Consider the following 22,017-nt stretch of genomic DNA (forward strand, 5'->3'; position numbering starts at 1 on the left):
GGAGCGGACACGAAATCTTTTTTAATTGGAATTTAATTCGTCCCGATCTGTGGTGTCAGTCAAAAGAATAAAGAGACATTTTTGCTTCTTTTTTTATTCCTTTGTATTTCAATTTCCATTTTTTCTTTTTAGTAAAATAGGTGAGGTGTAAGTAAGAAATTAAGAATAGATGGGCACTTACCTTCCAAACACCCAAAGTACGTTTTGAGATAAGTAGATATGACAATGAGGCTTGTTAGGGGTAAAAGCACCTACATCTACGATCGTTAGGTACTGAGTTCGAGTCACAGTAGAAGGAAAGTGTGGAAACACTATAGATCCTCCAAATTTGAGAGGGTTTTAAAAAAACAATAAGTAGATATGAACTTCCATGATCAGAGAGCTTAAGCTAACGTTTGGACATAAATTTGGTTGAAACTTGAAAAACAAATTGAAGTTGTATTGAAAAATAATTTTTGAAAGTTGAATTTGTGTTTGGACATGCATTTTATTTGAAAAAAAAACTTGATCATGTTTCATGAATAAATAGTATTTTCAAAATATTTTTAAAAAATATATACCCAAAATCTATGGTCAAACGGGTGCTTAAATGTCGTGAAATCAAATTGTTATTTAGAAAGGTTGCTTCAATCAGTCAATGAACTAACCCAGAAGGTCCCTTTTACATAATTATTTATGTGCGATATAGTAGTGCAAATAAGTGCTTTTAGAGGAACAATTCACTAACAATATGCAATAGCGAAATAGCTTTAGAGAAGAAGTAATAAGTCTGTAAAGAGAGAAATACTGACCGCTCTCTACAATTAGAACTAACACTTGCATACCCAAAGTATGACCTCATCACCGCCCAATGTCGTGTAACCTTCGCACCTCAATCCACCGGAACCACCAGACCCTCCCACTACGGAAGACCCAATAATGGAAGACACAAACCTTCAAAGAGGCACTGGAGGACAAGAGACTATCGAGCACAAGAACACGGTCTTCACCACAAAAAATACACTACCAATGTCTCCAATGGCGAATGAACCCATTGCTCTCACCTAAGAAGACGAGGCAAGATTGTACAACCCCTGGCGCTTCTCTGTCATGTTTGCGAGAGGAATCCCACATCTAACACTCAAAGCTAAACTAAATGAGTTGTGGAAGCCGGAGGAAAATCTCATCCTAATTGATCTAGGATGGGATTTTTTCACTGTCAATTTCAATTTGAAGTAGAGCATGACCAAGGCTCTCCACGGTGGGCCATGGTTCATTTTTGGGCACTTCCTAACAGTGCGAAGATGGGAACCAAACTTTGTCCCTGGTGAAACACTCCTCACCTCCACAGCTATTTGGATTCATCTTCCCCAACTACTAACAGAGTTTTATGACCGCGATATCTTAGAAAGAATAGGATCAAGAGCCGGCAGGCTTCTCAAAGTAGACTCATTCACATCCTCAACTTTAAGGGGCAAATATGCTAGGTTATGCATACAAGCTCCTCTAGAATCCTCGGTCATAAAATATATTACAATTGGATTGCACACCCAACAAATTGTCTATAAGGGTGAAGGTATTATGTGTAATGGATGTGGGAGAATTGGTCATACTAACAGCATATGCAATTACCAAACAATCTCAATCACCCACCAATCGGTTGAGCCACAAGTGAATAACCCTATAGTAGACGAAGAGAAGTGGCAAACTGTAAGATTCAACAAGAACATGAAAGGGCAACAAAAGCTTAAAACCCCCACATGTCAAGAATCAATCTCAAAAGCTAAAGGGATCCAGGTAGAAATATTCGATGTTGTTACAAGTAATTTCCCAAACACTCAAACATTTTAGTACCAAGGGAAATCTACCCACTTTACGGACAAGGGGATAAAACATCAAACAGGTAATCTCAAAATTGACAATTCAAATAACCCCAACCCCTCTAATTTTTTAGATATCTCGATGTCACATCCCAAAACTAATAAGATTGGCAATCTATATCCACCCACCCCCTTTACCTCTACACCAGGCCCACTGACACAGACCCAAACTAACTTACTTTTAAAACACCCCACCCCAGCTCACAGTTTCTATTACCCAACTAAAGAAAGATTCCCCCACTACCCAAACTCAAAATCTGGAAATGGAGCCCACCATGGGCATGTAGCCCAAAGATGGACCCCGAAATTATGCCCAAACTAACACACGCCTGCATACGCGCACCACACCTACTCCTCACACCCCCATACCCCCCATAGTCCACCTTTCCCCACTGTCTCCCCCAAATCCAGCTCTGAGATTAGCCCCAAATCTTTACCAAACCTGCCATATGCAACAAGTAATCATCACCATGCAGAAGGCGAAGTGATACCTGCTGTCTCATCAAGCAAACCCACGCATCTCAAGTTCTCTATTAACACTAATGAAATCAAGGGAATTGTCCCTGTTTTTACCACTTTGGCTAATCAACTTCCCACTGTAATAGCCCCCAAAATTGATCCCAATAATATCCCAACAACAGTCAGCCAGTCAGGCAAAAACGAAGGAAGAACACATCCCACCACTAACGTTGGTCTCTGCTCCTCTTCCCCCAAATCACTAATCGGGATCATGGCTAGAAATGGTCATGCAGGGTCAAAGCCAGGTCTTCAACATGAAGATCGATTCGGTCCCGGTGCCGATTTATGTACAAGACCCCCCTCTTCCTATCCTAATCAATAACAACGGGGCACAACCATGGCCTGGAAAGCTTTAGTCACTAACTGTGTCTAACCACTCTTCTCCAAGCCCAGTACTCGAGTGGGGCAAGGAATCTGTCAATGAAGGAGTTCAATCTTCTAATGAGCTAGGTGTGCCAAACGATGCCTTTCTTCCCAAAAATCAGTGCACAATATCCGCCGAAAATACCATCTTTCCTCTTGTATCCCCCCCACATCGATTCTAGAAATGGGGCCGGTGATATCACCCTTAGTTTCTCCAGTACAAAAAGCATCACCGGAGGGCCCAAGCTCTATGCTCCACTAGACATTGGACTTTCTCAAGGAGTCCAATCTAGAGCTGGAGGAAACCCTAGCAAATCTAGGAGTGCCAAAAACAGCAGTGATACTATTGGAAAAGATCCAGGTGATAGAATTCAAAGAGCGTCTCAGCGAAATTCTTATTGCGCTCTGCCCAAGAAAAATGTCAAGATGCAGCCTCAATCTCCAACTGACCTCATTACCAAACTTATAACACTCCATATCTCTACTCTGACCATCTCTAGAGAGAGAGAGAGTCAGAGTGCATTGACCAAGGGGAAGGGAAAGGGTGTCAAGAGGAAGACACCACACCAATAGAAGCTCCTGATGAATTTCATCATATGGAATGCCAAGGGGGAAAGGTGCAGAGTTTAGGAGGCATTTCTCCTCTATGGTCAAACTCCACAACCCCGAAGTGCTTGTCCTCCTCGAAACTCGTATGGCTGATCACAAACACTTAACCTCTGAGCTGCAGTTTAGTGCTCAGTTCCAATCCCTGCCAATGGCCAATGTGGTGGCATAGTGATCATGTGGAAAGATGGCCTAATCAAACTTGAAGAGGTCTCCACTACTCCTCATGTGTCTATGTCATGGCCAAGGTACTTACCCTCCCCCCCAACTTCTTTCTTTTTAGTGCTATTTATGCTAGTAATAGTCTTACTGATAGGATTAAACTATGAGACCATTTGGTAAACATAGAATCTGTATTCAAGGGCAGTTGGTTAGTAGGGGTGACTTCAATGAAGTCCTAAAAACCAGAGACAAATTTATGGGTAATAGCATTAGTACTACCAGGGCTAACCACTTCTAGAATTGCATCAACAAGTGCAATCTAATTGACCTAGGATTTAAAGGAAGTAAATACACATGGAGTAATAAGAGGTACTCCAACAAACAGAACATTATCTTAGAAAGGTTAGACAGGTACATAGCTACTAGTGACTGGATTGACCTGTACCTAAATGCCAGTGTCACTTACCTTCCCAGGATCCACTCAGATCATTGTCATTTGCTCATTTCCCTGTATAATGCCCAGACTAACCACAATAGACCATTTAGATTTGACACAATATGGTGTGGGCACCCTGACCTACCACTGATCATTCACCAGAGTTTCTCCAATAATGATACTCTAACTCAAGCAACCACAGATTTTCAACTCAGTGCCTTGAAATGGAATAAGGAGACTTTAGCAATATTTTTCATAGGAAAAAGCATATTCTAGCCAGGCCGGCTGGGATCCAAAAATTTCCCCAATTTTCTTTTAGCAGATTTCTCCAACACTTATACTCACACCTCCAAAAGGAATACTCACACATTCTCATATGTGAGGAGGACTTCTGGAGGCTGAAAGCCAGAATTAATTAGTTGTGTGATGGTGATGTCAACACTAGGTTCTTACACACATCTACCATCAACATAAGAAGAAGGAATAAAATCTTATCCCTTAAGGATGAGGTAGGCATTTGGACCCATGACCAAGAGGGCATTAAGGATATGGTGAAAGTGTACTCAAAAATATCTACACCACTGACTACACTCACACCACCCTCTATAGTACTCAAACAACACCTGGCTTCAACTCTCTCCCTGAGGAAGCATCACTAAGCCTCAATCAGCTACTAAGACCAAGTGAGATCACAAATGCCCTATATTCCTTTTAATCCACAAAAGCTCCCAGTCCCGATAGGTTCCACCATATATTCTACCAGAAATACTAGCACCTTGTTTCCCACCATGTCACCACCTTCTGCTTCAAAGTCTTCTCTACTAGTGAAATGCCTCTTGAAATCAACTCAACCTACTTATGCCTCATACCCAAATGTGCCAATGTTACCACGCTTAGGAACTTTAGACCTATAGGACTCTGTAATACTATATATAAGCTAGTCACCAAAATCATTATCAATAGGCTCAAGCCCCATCTAAGCACCATCATTGGTCACAGCCTGACTAGTTTCCTCTCAAATAGGAGAGCATCTGATAATGCCATCATTGTCCAAGAATACATTTTCCATTTCAACATAATGAAAGGGAAGGTCAGTAATATGATCCTCAAAGTGGACCTTGAGAAAGACTTTGACAAGCTTGAATGGTCTTTCATTAGAATCACCCTCCTCTTTTACAACCTTCCAGGAAGCCTTGTCAACCTCATTATGTCATGCATTACATCAACTTCAATATTCATTATCATAAATGGCAACAAGACTGACCCATTCCTACCTTCTAGAGGTATCAGACAGGGGGATCCTATATCCCCTTAAATCTTCATAATGTGTATGGATAGGTTATCCGCGCAGATTGATCATGAAGTAGACATCCTGAATTGGAACCCCATCTCCATAAGTAGAATTGGCCCTAGGATCTCCCATCTCTTCTTTGCTGATGACCTTACACTATTTGCGAAAGACAACCCAAAGAATTGCCACACCATCCTCAAAATTTTGGACGTTTTCAATTTGGTCTCTGGCCAGAAAGTCAATTTGATTAAATCCAAGGTAATCTATTCCAAAAAACACATCCACCGAAAACATTAAGTTGTATACTAGTATTCTTGGCATCAAACCATCTTCCTCCTTTGAAAAATATCTTGGCTTTCCCATATTTCATAAGAGACCCACCAATGTTGACTTCCAATTTATCATTGATAGCATGCACTCTAAGATAGCAGGGAGGAAAACCAGGTTCTTGAATATGGCATGGCGCACCACACTAGCCAAAGCCAACTTAGCTACCATTCTCAGTCATGTGATGCAATATATTAAGTTACCCATGACCATATACAAGAGGATCAATAAAATCCAGAGGGATTTCATATAGGGTACTACAACACAAAAGAGAAAGATGCACCTTCTGAACTGGGAGGTTATTACAAAACCAAAGCCCCATGTGGACTGGGTATCCAAAAAGCTTAACTTAATAACAGGGCATGCCACTCTGGCATGTCCTAGAGGCTCTTTCACAAACCTGACTCTCTGTGGGCTAGTACCCTGATTGCTAAACACTATGTGCTGAGTAGGAATATGAGGAAACCAAATTCTAGAATTTGGCAATGCATCTTAGAAGGCTGGAAAATTTGCAACAAACCTTCTAGGTGGGTGGTAAACAATGGTAATATGGTGGGCTTCCTTACTGACTCCTGGATCCCTAACACGGGGCCAATTGACTTCATCATCAATGGCCCCAAAACACTGGGGAACAAATCTTAAAAGTTTCCTCTATGTTCAACAATGGGAACTGGGATTTGAACTCCCTCTCATTTCCTCTTCATGACCAATTGGCTATCGCCATCACTGATTCTATTCCTAACTTGAGCCCTATGGAAGAGGATAAACTCATCTGGGGAACTACCAGCAATGTGTAATTCACCTCCAAATCTACTTATATAGTGCTTAACCCACAATGGATTATTAACTCTGGAAATAGTCCTTCTTTTAGTTGGACTTAGAAGTTGGAGACACCCAATAAAATTAGATATTTCATATAGCTCCTAATGCACAAAAGACTACCCACCAACAAGTATCTGCATAGTATTGGGATTCAAATCAATCCTACTTGTCAGGTGTGCAACTCCATAAAGGAAACCATAGACCATATCTTCTTTCTTTGCCCCAAAGCCACATTGTTCTGGAATAGTATTTGTACCCATGCTAATGACCAGTCCATGCACTTACAGTTCACTCCTGGAACATGGAATACTGCTTGGAACAAGCTAAAAGCCAAAAACTTTAATGATCTTCTCGAATGGCACTTCCTTCGGCCCTTCTGCTTTTGGAATATTTGGGTAACAAGAAACAACAATATTTTCAATAAGAGGAATCATCATGTCCAATCAAAAATGGTGCTTGCTCAAGCCACTGAATATCACATGTTATCAAGGAATAATTCTCAAAAGCAATGGACAACCATTAGTATTAAATGGGAACCACCTGATAGAGGTTTCTTCAAGCTTAACATTGATGGCTCCTCCATGGGTAACCCTGGGGTAGGATGAGCAGAGGGAGTTATTAGGAATGGCTCCGGAAACTGGGTTATATTCTATATGAGGGGTTATCCTTCTATAACTAACAATCCAGTTGAATTACTAGCAATGCTAAAAGGGCTTAAGCTGGCAAACGAGCACAATTTAACTCCTCTTGTGATCAACACTGACTCAATAGAGATCATTAGAATGTTAGAACTTGGTCACATCCCTTATAATAACGTTGTTTCTGAATGGATGTCATTGATGACTCAACTACGGAACCCATCAATCAGCCATAGTTTCAGATAGCAGAATCAGGTGGCGGACCTACTGGCTAAGGAGGGAGCAAGGAAAAGACTGTTCAACAACACTAGGATTTTGAAAGTTCCTCCTGTGTTTGCCAATTATGCACTCTGGGCAGACATCCTAGAAACTACTTTTGTTAGAAAAACTCTGGTTTGTAATATAACTAATAATGTCGAACTGGACAGCTCCAATATGGCGCCACCCATGTAATTATTTTTGTTAATTAATTAAGTATATGGTCAATCAAAAAATATGCAATAGCGTATATAAATATTTTCACATTAGGGGTGTTTTGGTACGAAAATAATGTTTTTTCAATTTTTTATATTTAATTGGTTTAAATATTTTAAAAAGTATTTTTCCCATGAATGCATTTTTCTCCAATTGGAGGGAAAAAATTCCTATTAACATAAGGGAATATATTTGAAGAATTAACCTAAATAGCCGCTCATCTAATTCATTAAACTTAGAGAGTATTTGGATTGGCTTAAAAGCTGGCCAAACCAGCTTAAAAGTACATTTTGGCTAGTTTCAGTGTTTGGCAAAAATAGAAATAACTTTTAAGCCAAGTAATTTTGGTTTAAAAAAGCCAAAAGTAATAAGTTGGGATACTCAACTTATTATTATTATCTTAAAAGCCAAACGGGTTTGACCAAGTATTTTAACCTCTCATCCCTAATAATTTTTATTATTCTAAAAATGCCCTTATTCCTTATAACTCTTCATTCTTCTTTCATCTGCTTTCGTCCATCTCTACTTTTCATCTTTGTGTTCCATCGCTACCTTCCATCCATTTCATAAATTACAATCTGCCATAACTACTAAACTTTGCTGAGTTTAGTTGATGCTCTTAGCCAAAGATCTAGGTTTATTGATAAATTTATTCACTAAAAGCAATAACTGAAGGCAGTAAGATACTTAACTCAAAATTTCTAACAAAACCCATTTTTGTATACACAAAAATAAGAGAAAAAAGACAAAGTTTAGAAATCAGAAAGATCTTGTTAGTGAATTCTATCCAAGTGGTGTAGGGTAATTGACAATACCTGACTCCTTTGTCTTACAGATGGAAGGTAAATTATGAGTATATTTTATATTAATCCAAACATTTTCATTTATTATGTTATAAATATATCTAGTTATCGTTAACTTCTTTCTGTTAGCTATACTCGAATAAAGTGAATTTCATTAGTCCTACTTGAATGTCAATTGAGACATAAATTATAACATATATTTAAAGTGCTAGCTTTAAGTCTTAGCATTAATTTTAAGTTTTACATGGTTAAAAGTGGTAGAAAATGAGAGTTCAAGAATTATAAAAATGATAGTAGGTACTCAGTTTAAATTGAAAGTGAATTGAAAATACTTTATATATGCGTCAATTTTGAATACAATATTAAAGTAATCAAACTTTTTTATAGTGTTGACACCTTTAAGGATACTTCAATCATTTTAACAGAAAATAGTGCTTATCAACACTCTGCTTACCAAACAATTCAACAGCTTTTTTTCAGCTTCAACACTTTTATCACTTACAGCTTATTTATAAAACAAACTCCATCACTTGCGCTTAAAAGCCACTTTTTTAAGCCAATCCAAACAGACTTTAAAAATAGCCGATGGATGTATAATACATATATAATTTATGTATAATATGTGTATAACTATGTATAATCAATATATAATTCATATACACCGGCTATGTCACGACCTAATTTCCACTATAGGCCGTGATGATGCCCAACGTCGCCGCTAGGTAAGCCAACAGTGAACTACTCATTTAAGTTCTCATTTTAATATCTTTAAATTCTTTGATTTTTATTTAAATGCGGAAACAAATAGTAAATGAGTGTGGTAATGTAAAACATAAACTAAATGGGGAAGTAAGGTAGTGAATTAAATAATCAAAACCCATGAATGTCTACTAGAATTCCCAAAACCCGGTGTCACAAGTGCACGAGCATCTAGTAGAATATACAAAACTCCCTAAGAACTACTGTTTGAAACAAAATAGACAGGAATGATAAAAACATAACAAAAGAAGGCTCCGGGTGTTGCAGAACGGAGCGTGGGAAAGTAGCTCACCACTAAGTCTTCGGATAATGCGGATACGCGCCCGGATGAACTCCAGATGCATCTGCCTTAGAACCTGCACAATATGTGCAGATGTGTAGTGTGAATACATAAACAATATGTACCCAGTAAATATCTAGTCTAACCTCGAAGACGTAGTGACGAGGGATCGACTTCGACCCTAACTAGTGGGCAATATACATAATGTACAAGATGATTTAATAGGCATGAAAAACAACATCAATAATGGAATAAGAGGCAATAATTAAATGACCATCTATCAAATAACAATGCAAAGTCCCCAAATATCACATAATAATATCAACAAGTAAGGGCTTAACATGTATTATAAATCCTCAAGTCATGACAGACATATCACATGAAATCGAACTCCGAGTGAAAGCACGCACGAGTTATGCTGAGGTCATATGACCCGATCCATAATAATCGTGCGCATACACTACCGAGGTCGTACGGCCCGATCCATGGATGCATCCCATAATATATATATATATATATATATATATATATATATATAACCGAGGCATTCGAAAAATTTTGGATTTCGAATTTCATATTTACAACTCCGAGGTAAGCCCATGAAAGGATATACTTTCCATCAATAATTAAACATTTCGCCAACTCTCTAAGTAATGAAGCTCTATTTAACATGATCTTCAACCAAGTCTTTACTTATTAATACAAGTAATTAAACTAGCAAGTTGTGTCCAAATAATGCAAGTAATAGCATAATAAAGGCCTATGTCTACCCACACATAACATGAATTTTAGCTACGCACGGACTCTCGTCACTTCGTGCGTACGTAGCACCTACAATTAGTAGTAAATAATAATTTAAACACCTATGAGGTTAATTCTCTCTTACAAGGTTAGGCAAGAGACTTACCTCGTTCCCAAGTCCACTTTCCGGTCTACAAATCACTCTAAAAGCCTCACGTCATTTCCGAACAATCCAAAACTAGTCAAAGGTTGTACAAACTAATCAATAATTGTTCAAAAGTTCATAATTTAACTATTATAGTGATTACCCAACCCAATTTGGAAGATTTTTAAAATTCACCCCCGGGGCCACGTGCTCGAATTTCGAAAATTATCGAAGATAAATATTACCCATAACCTCACGAACACAAATATATAATTTTTACCCAATTCCATAATCAAATCCATGATCAAATCTCAAGTTTACTTAAACCCTAGGTTCTTCATAAAATCCCACAAGTTTCACTAATTTTCCATAGTTAATCTACCTATAATTCGCGTATTTAACTTAAAAATTAGTAGAGTTTACTTACTTTGTGATGTTGATGATAATCCCACACAAAAGTGCTCTCAAAATCGCCCATGATAAAGTGAAAGTGTGTGGAAAATAGGCAAAGTCCCAAATTAAATGCACATTGCCCAGGTCTGCCTTCTTTGCGATCGCCGACAGGCCCTTGCGATCGCGAAGGCAAAACTCAAGAACCCAGGAAAAACCTTCTACGCGATCGGAAGAAGACACTTGCGAATGTGATGTCTTGGGTCATCTTCTCTTCGCGAACGCGTGCCTCCAACCGCGAGAGCGAAAGGCAACTGAGTTTCCCAAGCCCAGGCCCAGGTCTTCTATGCGAACGCGAACGCAGAAGGATTCTCGCGACCGCGAAGGCCACTGGTCCCATGCCTCCGCGAACCCGAATGCGACACTTGCTTCGCGAACGCAAAGGGAAACATCACCCAGTCCCCCTTCTTCACGGTCACGAGAATCCTTCCGCGTTTGCGAAGAAGGAAACCAGAATAGCACACCAGCATATTTTTGGACTTAGCTCTGAGCGGTCCGAAACTCACCCGAGCCACTCGAGACCCCGTCCAAATACACCAACAAGTCCATAAACATAATACGGACCTGCTCGAACTATCGGAACAAGTAAAATAACATCAAAATTAAGAATCGCACTCCAAAACCAAATTGAATTAAATTATTAACTTCAACTTCTTAACTAGCTCGGAATGTTGAATCATACTTAGACTACTCTAAATGACACCAAATTTTGTGTACAAGTCAGAAATCACCATATAGACCTATTCCTAGGCTCAGAATCCCAAACGGACCTCAATAGTACCAGAGTCTACTCCAAACCAAATTTAAAGAACTAGAAAACCTTCAATGAACCAACTTTCAATATTAAGCGCTGAAATGCTCCTGGATCACCCGAAATCTGATCCGAACACACTCCCAAGTCTAAAATCACCATACAAACTTATTAGAATCATAAAATCCTTGTTCCGAGGTCGTTTACTCAAAAGGTTGACTCAAGTCAAACTTGGCCATCATAGGCCACTATTAAGGAACTAAGTATTTTAATTTCAACCTGAACCCTTCCAAATCTAAACCAACCATCCCCGCAAGTCATAAAATAATAAAAACACATAAGGGAAGTCTTAATTAGGGGAACGGGGATCTACAAAGCAAAATAATTGGTCGAGTCGTTACATTCTTCACCTCTTAAACAAATATTTGTCCTCGAACGAGTCTAGAATCATACCTGGAGTGCTGAATAAATGCGGATATTTGCTCTGCGTGTCCTCCTCGGTATCCCAAGTTGCTTCCTCGACTGGTTGACCCCTACACTGGACCTTTACCATAGAAATCTTCTTGGACCTCAACTGGCGAACTTGCATGTCAACAATAGCAACTGGCTCCTCCTCGTAACCCAGGCTCTCATCTAGCTGAACCGTGTTGTAATCTAACACATGTGACCTGTCGGCATGGTACCTCCGGGGCATAGATACATGGAAGACCTGATGAACTCCTAATAGACTGGAAGGCAAAACAAGTAACCTCCCCAACTCGTCTCAACACCTCAAATGGGCCAATAAACCTCGGGCTTAGCTTTCCCTTCTTCCTGAATCTCATGATACCCTTCATCGGCGAGACTTTCAAGAGAACCTTCTAGCCCACAATAAATGATAAATCACGCGCCTTCTAATCCGTGTAACCCTTCTATCTGGACTGTGCTGTGCGAAGTCGCTCTTGAATCAACTTTACCTTTTCCAAGGCATCTTTCACTAAATCAGTGCCATATAACCTAGCCTCGCCGGGCTCAAACCATCCGATGGGCGAACGATATCGCCGACCATATAAAGCCTCAAATGGAGCCATCTCGATGCTAGAATGATAGTCGTTGTCATAAGCAAACTCGTCCAATGGCAAGAATCGATCCCACTGCCCTCCGAAGTCAATCACACGCTCTAAGAATATCCTCTGTCGCGCCCTTTTTCTCGCAAAAGCGGGTTTCGACATGCGATAACTCTTTTAAATGGGTATTAAAATAGAAAAGTCGCCACCTAAACATTTTAAGGTGCATTAGCGTACCTATTTACAAATAACTCCGTTTGACTAGTCAACACCACCAAAGATCGGATAAGGGCCCAAATGACTTCAAAGATAAGGTGTAAGGCACTTTTCAAAGTCCACAAGGGTAGTTCCCGATCGAACTTTACACTATGTGGATTAGATAATTGAGCTAGGTGATCATATAAGTAAAGATGTAGAAGTGGAAAACTCTATTAAACCATAAGAATTAACTATATGACTAATTGATACAATTCTTAAGAATCACAAGGAGTACAATTGCGCTGATCTATGACTAAGTGTGAACAGCAAGTATATAAAAGGATAGGGGGTCCTACGTTTTTTTAGCCTAAATGATCACCCCGTGCAACATAAATAATATTTTGCAACTCCCTTAGGGTAGGGGTTGCTCAAATTATTCAGCGGTTACATACTATCATCTCCTGCTATCCGATTACTATGTTGAAGTTAATACTTAAAGGCGCTCTAATTCAATTCTAAATTGTATCATATGCGTGTACTGCCCGTCTCATACCTATGATCCAGGAGGCTTTGGACCTACTATCGGGTGGTTCTAAACTTTTCTTAGGCTGCTCAAAATGATAAAACTAGGCGCACATTCAAAAATATGTAGGACTACACATAAGGGCAAATAAGTGGCTCAAGCTAGCCTCCACACATAGCAACAAAGGCACTCAAACAGATTTCAGATTGTGCAGTAGACAGTTTCAGCATTAAGACATTCTTGAGTCATTAAATCTTATAGACATAGCTTCTATGTGACTTTAGCATTATACAAGCAGTGTTGCAGCTGGTAGACTAATGCATATGCAGATTGAAAACATTGCAAGTCTTATAGGCATGATCTCTGATTGTTTGCGCAAAGAGGCAGTAAAATAGTTCGAAAACTTAGAATTATCAACGTTTGAGTTTATAGATAGGCTTTCTAGGCAAGTAACAGTATCCTATAGGCAGGATTTCTAATAGTTGGAACTGATTTTATATATTTTATCCTTATAGGCATGTCGTCTAAGTGTGGTAAAGCGACAAAGTAACCAAGTAGTTGATTAGTTGATTAAAATCCTATAGGCATGATATCTAAAGGAGTAGCGTAACAGAAACAATTGATTAACTGATTAGGTTGGGTCCTATAGGCATGGTGTCTAGATTTACAAATCATATGTCGTTACACCCTATAAACATATTGTCTAAGTGCACAATAGTAACATCGAAACAAATGGGGAAAATACCTTGGACTAACATGCTTGAACAGTGTGTGAGTGAGGTGTATGTAATCCCTATAGGCATGATTTCTATTAATATTCAACATACTAAATGAAATAACATATAAGTCATGCTGAACGAGATAGCAAACTGAGCACGTAGACCTTATAAGCATGTTTTCTACCCCTTTTATGCAAACATTAGAATAGCCCAACCACTTTTCATTAATCTCCCCATTATTCATTATTACAAGTCATTACAGCCCAAACGGAATAATGCAAACCAAATATGAATAATTACAAAAGGAAACAACTATAGGCCCAATGATATGCCCAATACAAAATAACCCAGTGCTTTTCTAGGCCTTCGACAGATCCCTTTCATATAACCAGTAGACCCAAATCCCCAGCTCATAAGACTAGTATAGTAAGTTTGAATCCAACAGCCAAGCCCAACAACATATATAACTAAATATCATGCCCCAATGAATGATTTACATCCCAATTAGATGTCAAACTCAACCACATAAGCAATAGACTATGCATTGAATTAATTTAATCGAGCAGGAAGCCCACACATTTAGTTCTTAGGATTGTAGTACTAATTTCACTAAGACATATGAACAAATTCGTGTGGCATGCTGGCAAGACACACATAAGGTGAGTTCATGCTTGCATTTTTTACAAACTAAGTTAAGGTGACAGGATTGACTAACATGAGATGGCATACTGATTTCAAGTGAAGTTTCAAACAAAATCAAAACCAGAACTAGCTTAAAGCACTTTTAGACTGGAAGTTGAAATATATTAAAAAAAAAAAAGTAGAGTCATAGTGGAGCACAGTCTTTACATGGTATGCTTAACATGGAAGCCATACAGAACATATACGTAGTCAGGCAATTACTCAGTTGTGCAGGGAAAACTTTAGCATGTTGAACATTAGTCACAACTCAATTCCAGATGTAAGGCAAACAACCATCAAATCCAGCAATAGTTGACCACATATAGGGAAACATGCTAGTTATAAAGTTACTCTTAAAAGGTTTAACTAGTACTGAAGAATACATAGTTGGAAACACAATAGAGCTATAAATTTCATGAAAACAAGTTGTAATGAACAGTAGGGTCCAAGAAAAGCAGCAAGTTAGGCATGAGTCTCAGCAGGAATTAGAATACATCATCTGCATGAGTTTGATTTGCATAACAGTCCAAAACAAGGAATAGAGGCAACCTCAAGATTGACAGCATGCATCAGCATAACATAGTAGGCTAAATAAGTTTAGGAGAGCCAAAATTCATAACAAGCGGGGACATATTTAAACTAGATTATCATACCACACATAAGTAAAGGAGATATTGCAATTCATTTTGTAAGTAGTATAAACTTAGGAAAAGTACATGTAATAAGCATTCAAACACACACCTTAGTGTAAGCATACTTAAGAGAGCCAGAAATTATCCATATTAAACACATATGACAGATATGTATCAGAGTTGGGAATTTTAGGCAAGTTCAAATGCTAGAAAAAGTTCAGAGTCACAAAATAACTTCAGAGCCAATAAAGTTGCAAACGGAGATGGCATAGAAACATATTGATTCACAAAGTTTCAGTGGTATGAGTATACAGAGTATGAACACGAATGAAAGAGGATGAAACTGTGAAGGCCAAAGAACTTACTAGTTACCAATTGGCAAAGAAATAAACAAGAAGAACAGTCTCAGCGATACTCCAAACATCAATAGCAGAAATAGCACTAGAATCCCAAAATCCTAGTGCGTCAGAGTTCCCAAGGGTTTCAAGTGAACCACGGGCAGTGCTCGTACTAAGAAAAGAACACAATCGAATTCTAATGGCCTTGGCTTTCAGTCGTCCAAGGTCTCAAGTATAGAACGATAGAACAAGTAAGAGTGAGAGAGTATTTGCAGTAGTTTCGTAAAAATGTTTTTTGACAACCCAGGGAAACGGGGAAGGGGGGTTTATATAGTGACAAATTAGGACGAACAAACAAAGAAACAATCAATTAAACCGAAATCAAGAAAGAAAATATCACATGCAATCTATAATAGAACCGGTAAAAGAAGAATCGGAATCCAAACCCTAGTTGGAATCGAATTCAGGGCAAATCATTCACACACCCCAATCATGACGGAATCAACAGAGATATACCATATACATGAGAGATTTTCTCTTCTCTAGTGTATAGAACCACAATCACACCCAGATCCATAGAATCAAAGCCGAATTTGTGAGAATCGAGCTTGCTATAAGTGCAATGGTAATGAAAGTTACCATAAATGAGTAATAGTAGCAAGAAAGGTAAGTAAAACCTGTTTATGGATGCGTATAAGGAAAGAATAAGAAAGGATCTCCATGGTCGGCTAGGGTTTAGTGTGAGAGTGGAGATGAGAGAATGCAGGGGTGGTTGGGTGAGGGAAATAATCTCTAGGGTTTGGTGTGAGAGTATAAGGAGAATGAGGGTTCTATTTTGGATCATTGATCATTTGAGATCAACGGCCAGGATTAAAGAAGGTGGGCCGGGTCTAAAAATGGGTCCAGACCGGGTTAGGTAGATGGGTTGTTTGGTTTGGGCTTCTGAAAGGTAAAATGAATGAGCCATGTGCCTTGGGCTTGTTTTTTGTCCAAAAATTAGCTCTATGTTGGGCTATAAACTAAATACACGAAATTGTTTGAATAAAAATAACTAACAAATAATAAAATATTACTTATGCAGTAAAATGATTGAAAATAATAACTTAACATTATAAAAAAATATAAAAATGCTATTTTAACATGAATAATGTAATTATGCATAGAACATAGGCTATTATTGCAAAATTATGTAAATGGCTCAAAAATGCAAAGATAATTATATGAAATGAAGTAAAATATTATAATATATATATATATATATATATATATGTAGATGTGAATAATCAATTTGGATGATTAAATTATCACAAAATAATTTGAAGGAGTAATTAATAAATTTTGAGCAATTAAATTTAAGAAAATCAATTTTAAAGCTTTAAAAATTATGAAAAATTATAAAAAAAATACTTATATAATTATTGTAAATGCAAAATAATATTTTGAAAGTATATATGACATTTATAAAATATGATGGCAAAATTGGGTATCAACATCATCCAGGATCTGAATTGTCCGCTCCGACTGCCCATCGGTATGCGGATGAAAGGTTGTGATGAGATCTACCCGGGTGCCCAACTCACTATGTACTGCTCTCCAGAAATGCAAAGTTAACTGAAGGCCTCTATCAGAAATGATAAAAATAGGCACACCATGCAACCGAACAATCTCCTCAATGTAAATCTGGGCCAACCTCTCCGATGAGTACGTAGTCATCACTGGAATAAAGTGTGCCGACTGGGTCAACTTGTCGACAATGACCCAAACCGCATCAAACTTCCTCAACGTCCGCGCAAACCCAACTACAAAATCCATAGTGATCCTCTCCCATTTCCACTCCGGTATAACCATCTGCTGGAGTAGGCCACCTGGCCTCTGGTACTCATACTTAACGTGCTGGAAATTTAGACACCTAGCTACATAATCAATTATGTCCTTCTTCATCCGCCTCCACCAATAATGTTGCCTCAGGTCGTGATACATCTTCGTAGCACCAAGATGAATAGAATACCGAGAACTGTGTGCCTCCTCTATAATCTTCTCCCTCAAGCCATCAATATTAGGAACACATAAACGACCTTGGAGTCGCAGAACACCATCCTAGCCTATAGTAACCTCCTTGGCACCACCCCGTACTATCATCTCTCTAAGAACCAAAAGGTGCAATCAGCATACAGACGAGCCTTGATCCGCTCAAATAATGAAGACTAAGCCACAACATATGCAAGAACTCGACTAGGCTCTGAAATATCCAACATTAAAAGTCGGTTAGCTAAGGACTGAATGTCCAAAGCCAATGTCCTCTCCTCTGTTGAAATAAATGCCAAACTACCCATTCTCTCAGCCTTACTGCTCAAGGCATCCGCAACCATATTCGCCTTTCTTGGATGGTAAAGGATGGTAATATCATAATCCTTCAGTAACTCAAGCCACATGCGCTGCCTTAAATTAAGATCCCTCTGCTTAAACAAATATTTCAAGCAACGATGATCGGTGTAAACTTCACAGGACACTCCATAAAGATAATGCCTCCAGATCTTGAGAGCATGAACTATTGCGGCCAACCCCAAATCATGTCCATGGTAATTCTTCTCGTGAGGCTTTAGCTAACGTGAAGCATATGTAATAACTCGCCCCTCCTGCATCAATACACAACCCAGGCCAACACATGAAGCATCGCAATACACAGTATACATCCCTGAACCGGAAGACAATACTAAATTGGTGCTATAGTCAAAGCTGTCTTAAGCTTCTAAAAGCTCGCCTAGCAATCATCGGAACGGAGCACCCTTCTGGGTCAATCTAGTCAAAGGTGCTGCAATAGATGAGAAGCCCTCCAAATATCTGCGATAATAACCTACTAACCCCAAAAAACTCCTGATCTCAGTCGTTGTGGTAGGACGAGGCCGACTCTGGACTATCTCGATCTTCCCGAGATCCACTTTAATACCCTCACCTGATACAACATGTCCCAAGAATGCCATATAATCTAACCAGAACTCGCACTTGGAGAACTTAGCATATAGCTTCTATTCCTGCAAGGTCTGAAGCACAACTCTCAAATGCTGCTCGTGCTCCTACATACTACACGAGTAGATTGATATGTCATCAATGAAGACAGTGACGAAGGAGTCAAGATATGGCCCGAATATCCGGTTCATCAAAATCCATAAATGTTATTGGGGCATTGGTCAAGCAGAAAGACATCACTAGAAACTCATAGTGGCTATACCTAGTCCGGAAAGCCATCTTCGGAACATCCGGATCAAGTCAATTTTAGAGAACACCTTGGCACCCTGCAACTGGTCGAACAAATCATCAATACGCAGCAACAAGTACTTGTTCTTAATGGTAACTTTGTTCAACTGGCGGTAATCAATGCACATCTGTATACTTCCATCATTCTTTTTCACAAATAACACTAGTGCACCCCAAGGCGACACACTCAGCCTGACGAACCCCTTTGATAGTAACTCCTCAAGATGCTCCTTCAACTCTTTTAGAGCCATGCGGTACGGTGGAATAGAGATAGGTAGGGTACCTGGTGCCAAATCAATACTAAAATTGATATCACAATCTGGTGGCGTGCCTAGTAAATCAGAAGGAAACACATCGGAGAACTCATGCACCATGGGCACTGAATCAATCGTAAGAGTCTCTACAGCAGTATCTCCAACATAAGCTAGATAAGCCAAATATCCCTTCTCGATCATGTGTCGAGCCTTCAGGAAAGAGATAACCTGACTAGATGCACTGATAGATTACCCCTCCACTCTAATCTAGGAATCTCTGGCATCACCGAAGTAACAGTATTGGCATGGCAATCAAGGATGGCATGATACGGAGACAACCAGTCCATTCCTAGGATGACCTCAAAGTCAGTCATGTCTAGCAACGGAAGATCCGCTTTGGTCTCATAACCACAGAAAGTCACAATACAGGACCTGTAGACCCGATCCACAACAACATAATCACCCACGGGTGTGGACATATAAACAAGAACACCTAAGGACTCACAATGGACATCCATATAATGAGCAAATAAAGAAGAAACATATGAATATGTAGACCCTGGATTGAATAATACTGAAGCATCCCTACCGCAGACAGAAATAATATATGTGATCACTGCATCTGGTCTACCTGGAAAAGCATAGAACCTAGCTGGAGTGCCACCTGCTTGGCCTTTACCTCTAAGACGACCCCTACCCACCTGCCCTCCGCCTCTGGCAGGCCGGATGGCCGGTACGGCAGGTGGTGCGGTAACCATGGGTTGATGGCCCTGCTGCACTGCCTTGCCCCGAAACCTGGGACAAGGTCTCCTCATGTGACCAAGCTCCCTGCACGTATAGCAACCTCTTGGTGTGGAAGATAGTTGACCCTAAGTCTAGCCCTAGGGACCTGAATACCTGCTGGAAGGGCCTTGAATAGCTGGTGGATAGTAGGAGCTCTCTGGAATAGCACTGAAATAGGGTCGCATTGCTGCACCCCGAGAAGGCGGTAATGCTGAATAAGTGGGTCTGTTGGACTGACCCCTCTCGAACTGACCTCTTCCCCCAGACGGGGCGCTGTTGTATCCTCTAGAATGTCTAGGCCTCTTCTCTCTTGTCGTATACAATCGGCCCTGGTGCGAATACCCTCAATCCACCAAGCTATCTCCATAACCTACTCGTAGGGAGTCCCCATCTCCACCTCTCGAGCCATAGTAACCTGAATACCATAATGCAAGCTCGCAATAAACCTCCGCACTCTATTTGCATCGGTGGGGAGTATCATAAGTGCATGACGAGAATACTTAGAGAATCTCATCTCATAATCGGTCACAGACATCTGACCCTACTGGATAGGGGTGGGCATAAAATCCAAAAAAATAAATTTCGAACATGACCGATTTAATTCGGTATTTCGGTTTTGATTTTTCGGTATTTTGATATAATTCAGTATTAAATTTTTGGTTATTCGGTATAACAGTATGGTCCTCGGTATTAATATTTTGATATTTTGGTATATCGAAATACTAAATAATTTAAGTATTTTATGTGTTTCTTCCTATTCCTATCCTAGTCCTACACTGTCGTTCCACTAGCCCAGCCCAAAATTTTAATATTGTATTTCTAGCCCAATAAGACAGCCTAATTACCTTACTCTCTTAGCCCAATATCTTAATCTCTTACTCCCAATTAGAAATTTAGAATTAGGTTTCTCAAATAAAGAAGTGAAGAACATAGTCACAGACCGTCTGCCTGCGACTACGAGAGTGCGAGTGCAGCGAGTGTGAAGAACAGATCGTCATGGTGACTTCACGTTCTCGGCGCCGACAACTCTCTAGTGTGACTGCTTGTTTCCTCATTTTTGACCTTCATTCTTCAATCTTCAACTCTTCAATAGGTTCATAACTTCTTCATTCTTTTAAGATTCAGTTTGTATTTTGTAACCAATAGCTTCTTTTTTGGGTACAAAAGGTTGTATAAACTATAAAGTATAAACCCAATACTTTAGTTAAAAAAATAAAATGAAAAATGTTGATGCAATCTGCAAAAATAATAATGAAAAAAGTCTTTCTTATCAATCCGTTGTTAACCAACGATGATGAGTTTTTCTTAGAGAAAAATTTAAGTTTCTGACAATTAAAGTCTTAAATAGCTAGGAATCTAGCAAAAAGTCTTAGGAGTTAGGACTGTGATTTGTTTTTTAAACTTTGATCAATTCACTGTTATCTAGTCCTTATGGACTGTAATTTTGTATTTTTGTTGCAGTTGTGTAAAGTTGAATTAAAAAATCTGTTGTTGGGTTAGAAATTTTGTTGGGTTGTTGCTCGTGATTTTGCATTGTGTTTAATCTGATGTTGCCTGCTACTCGTTAGTGGTTGTTGTATGATGCATCATATATTTGTATTTTTGTTGCAGCTGTGTAAAGTGTAAACTTGAATTAAAAAATTTGTTGTTGGGTTGGTGCTCGTTAGTCGTTACTACTTACTACTGGTTGCTAAGTTTCCTGTTTCTTGGTTCCTTATTTTGCACATAATCATGTGAATCTAACTCACTGACTATTCTTCTGCTTGAGTCAAAATTTACTATTGCCAATTTGCCATGTTTGATGTTGTTGTCATGTTAGAAAGGTTTGTAAATCAAGGTGGTATTCTGTTTTTGTTTTTGCTTGCTTAAGCTCTTAACAGTGTTATTAGCACAATGTGATACATTATGTATCAAACCAAAATCGTACCGAACCAAAATAAAAAATATTGAACTGTACCAAACTACTTTGGTACGGTATCTGGTATACACAATTGATAAACCGAATACCAAATTACCGAACCGAAGTTCTTAAATACCGAATCAAAGTACCGAATGCCCACCTCTACTACTGGAGCCGCTCGAACTAACCCCGTAGCTCTTCCCTCTGAGAGGGTGGAATATATCTCTCCATAAAGAGACGTGTGAACTGATCCCAATTCAAG

The 22,017-nt window shown here is 39.2% G+C and overlaps 1 protein-coding gene across 1 annotated transcript; it reads right to left on the minus strand.

Moving 5' to 3' along the window:
• Positions 1 to 19,284: 19,284 nt before the first annotated feature.
• Positions 19,285 to 19,830, minus strand: LOC138894283 (uncharacterized). Its single transcript, XM_070178968.1, has one exon. It carries the CDS (start codon positions 19,828 to 19,830, stop codon positions 19,285 to 19,287), a length of 546 nt encoding a protein of 181 aa, XP_070035069.1.
• Between the last annotated feature and the right edge of the window lie 2,187 nt (positions 19,831 to 22,017).

Source organism: Nicotiana tomentosiformis, chromosome 6 (genome assembly GCF_000390325.3).
Source record: "Nicotiana tomentosiformis chromosome 6, ASM39032v3, whole genome shotgun sequence".
Lineage (NCBI taxonomy): Eukaryota > Viridiplantae > Streptophyta > Magnoliopsida > Solanales > Solanaceae > Nicotiana > Nicotiana tomentosiformis.

Coding starts and splice junctions, on each gene's coding strand:
- LOC138894283 (XM_070178968.1), bottom strand. CDS start 19,830: ATGGTTACCGCACCACCTGCCGTACCGGCCATCCGGCCTGCCAGAGGC.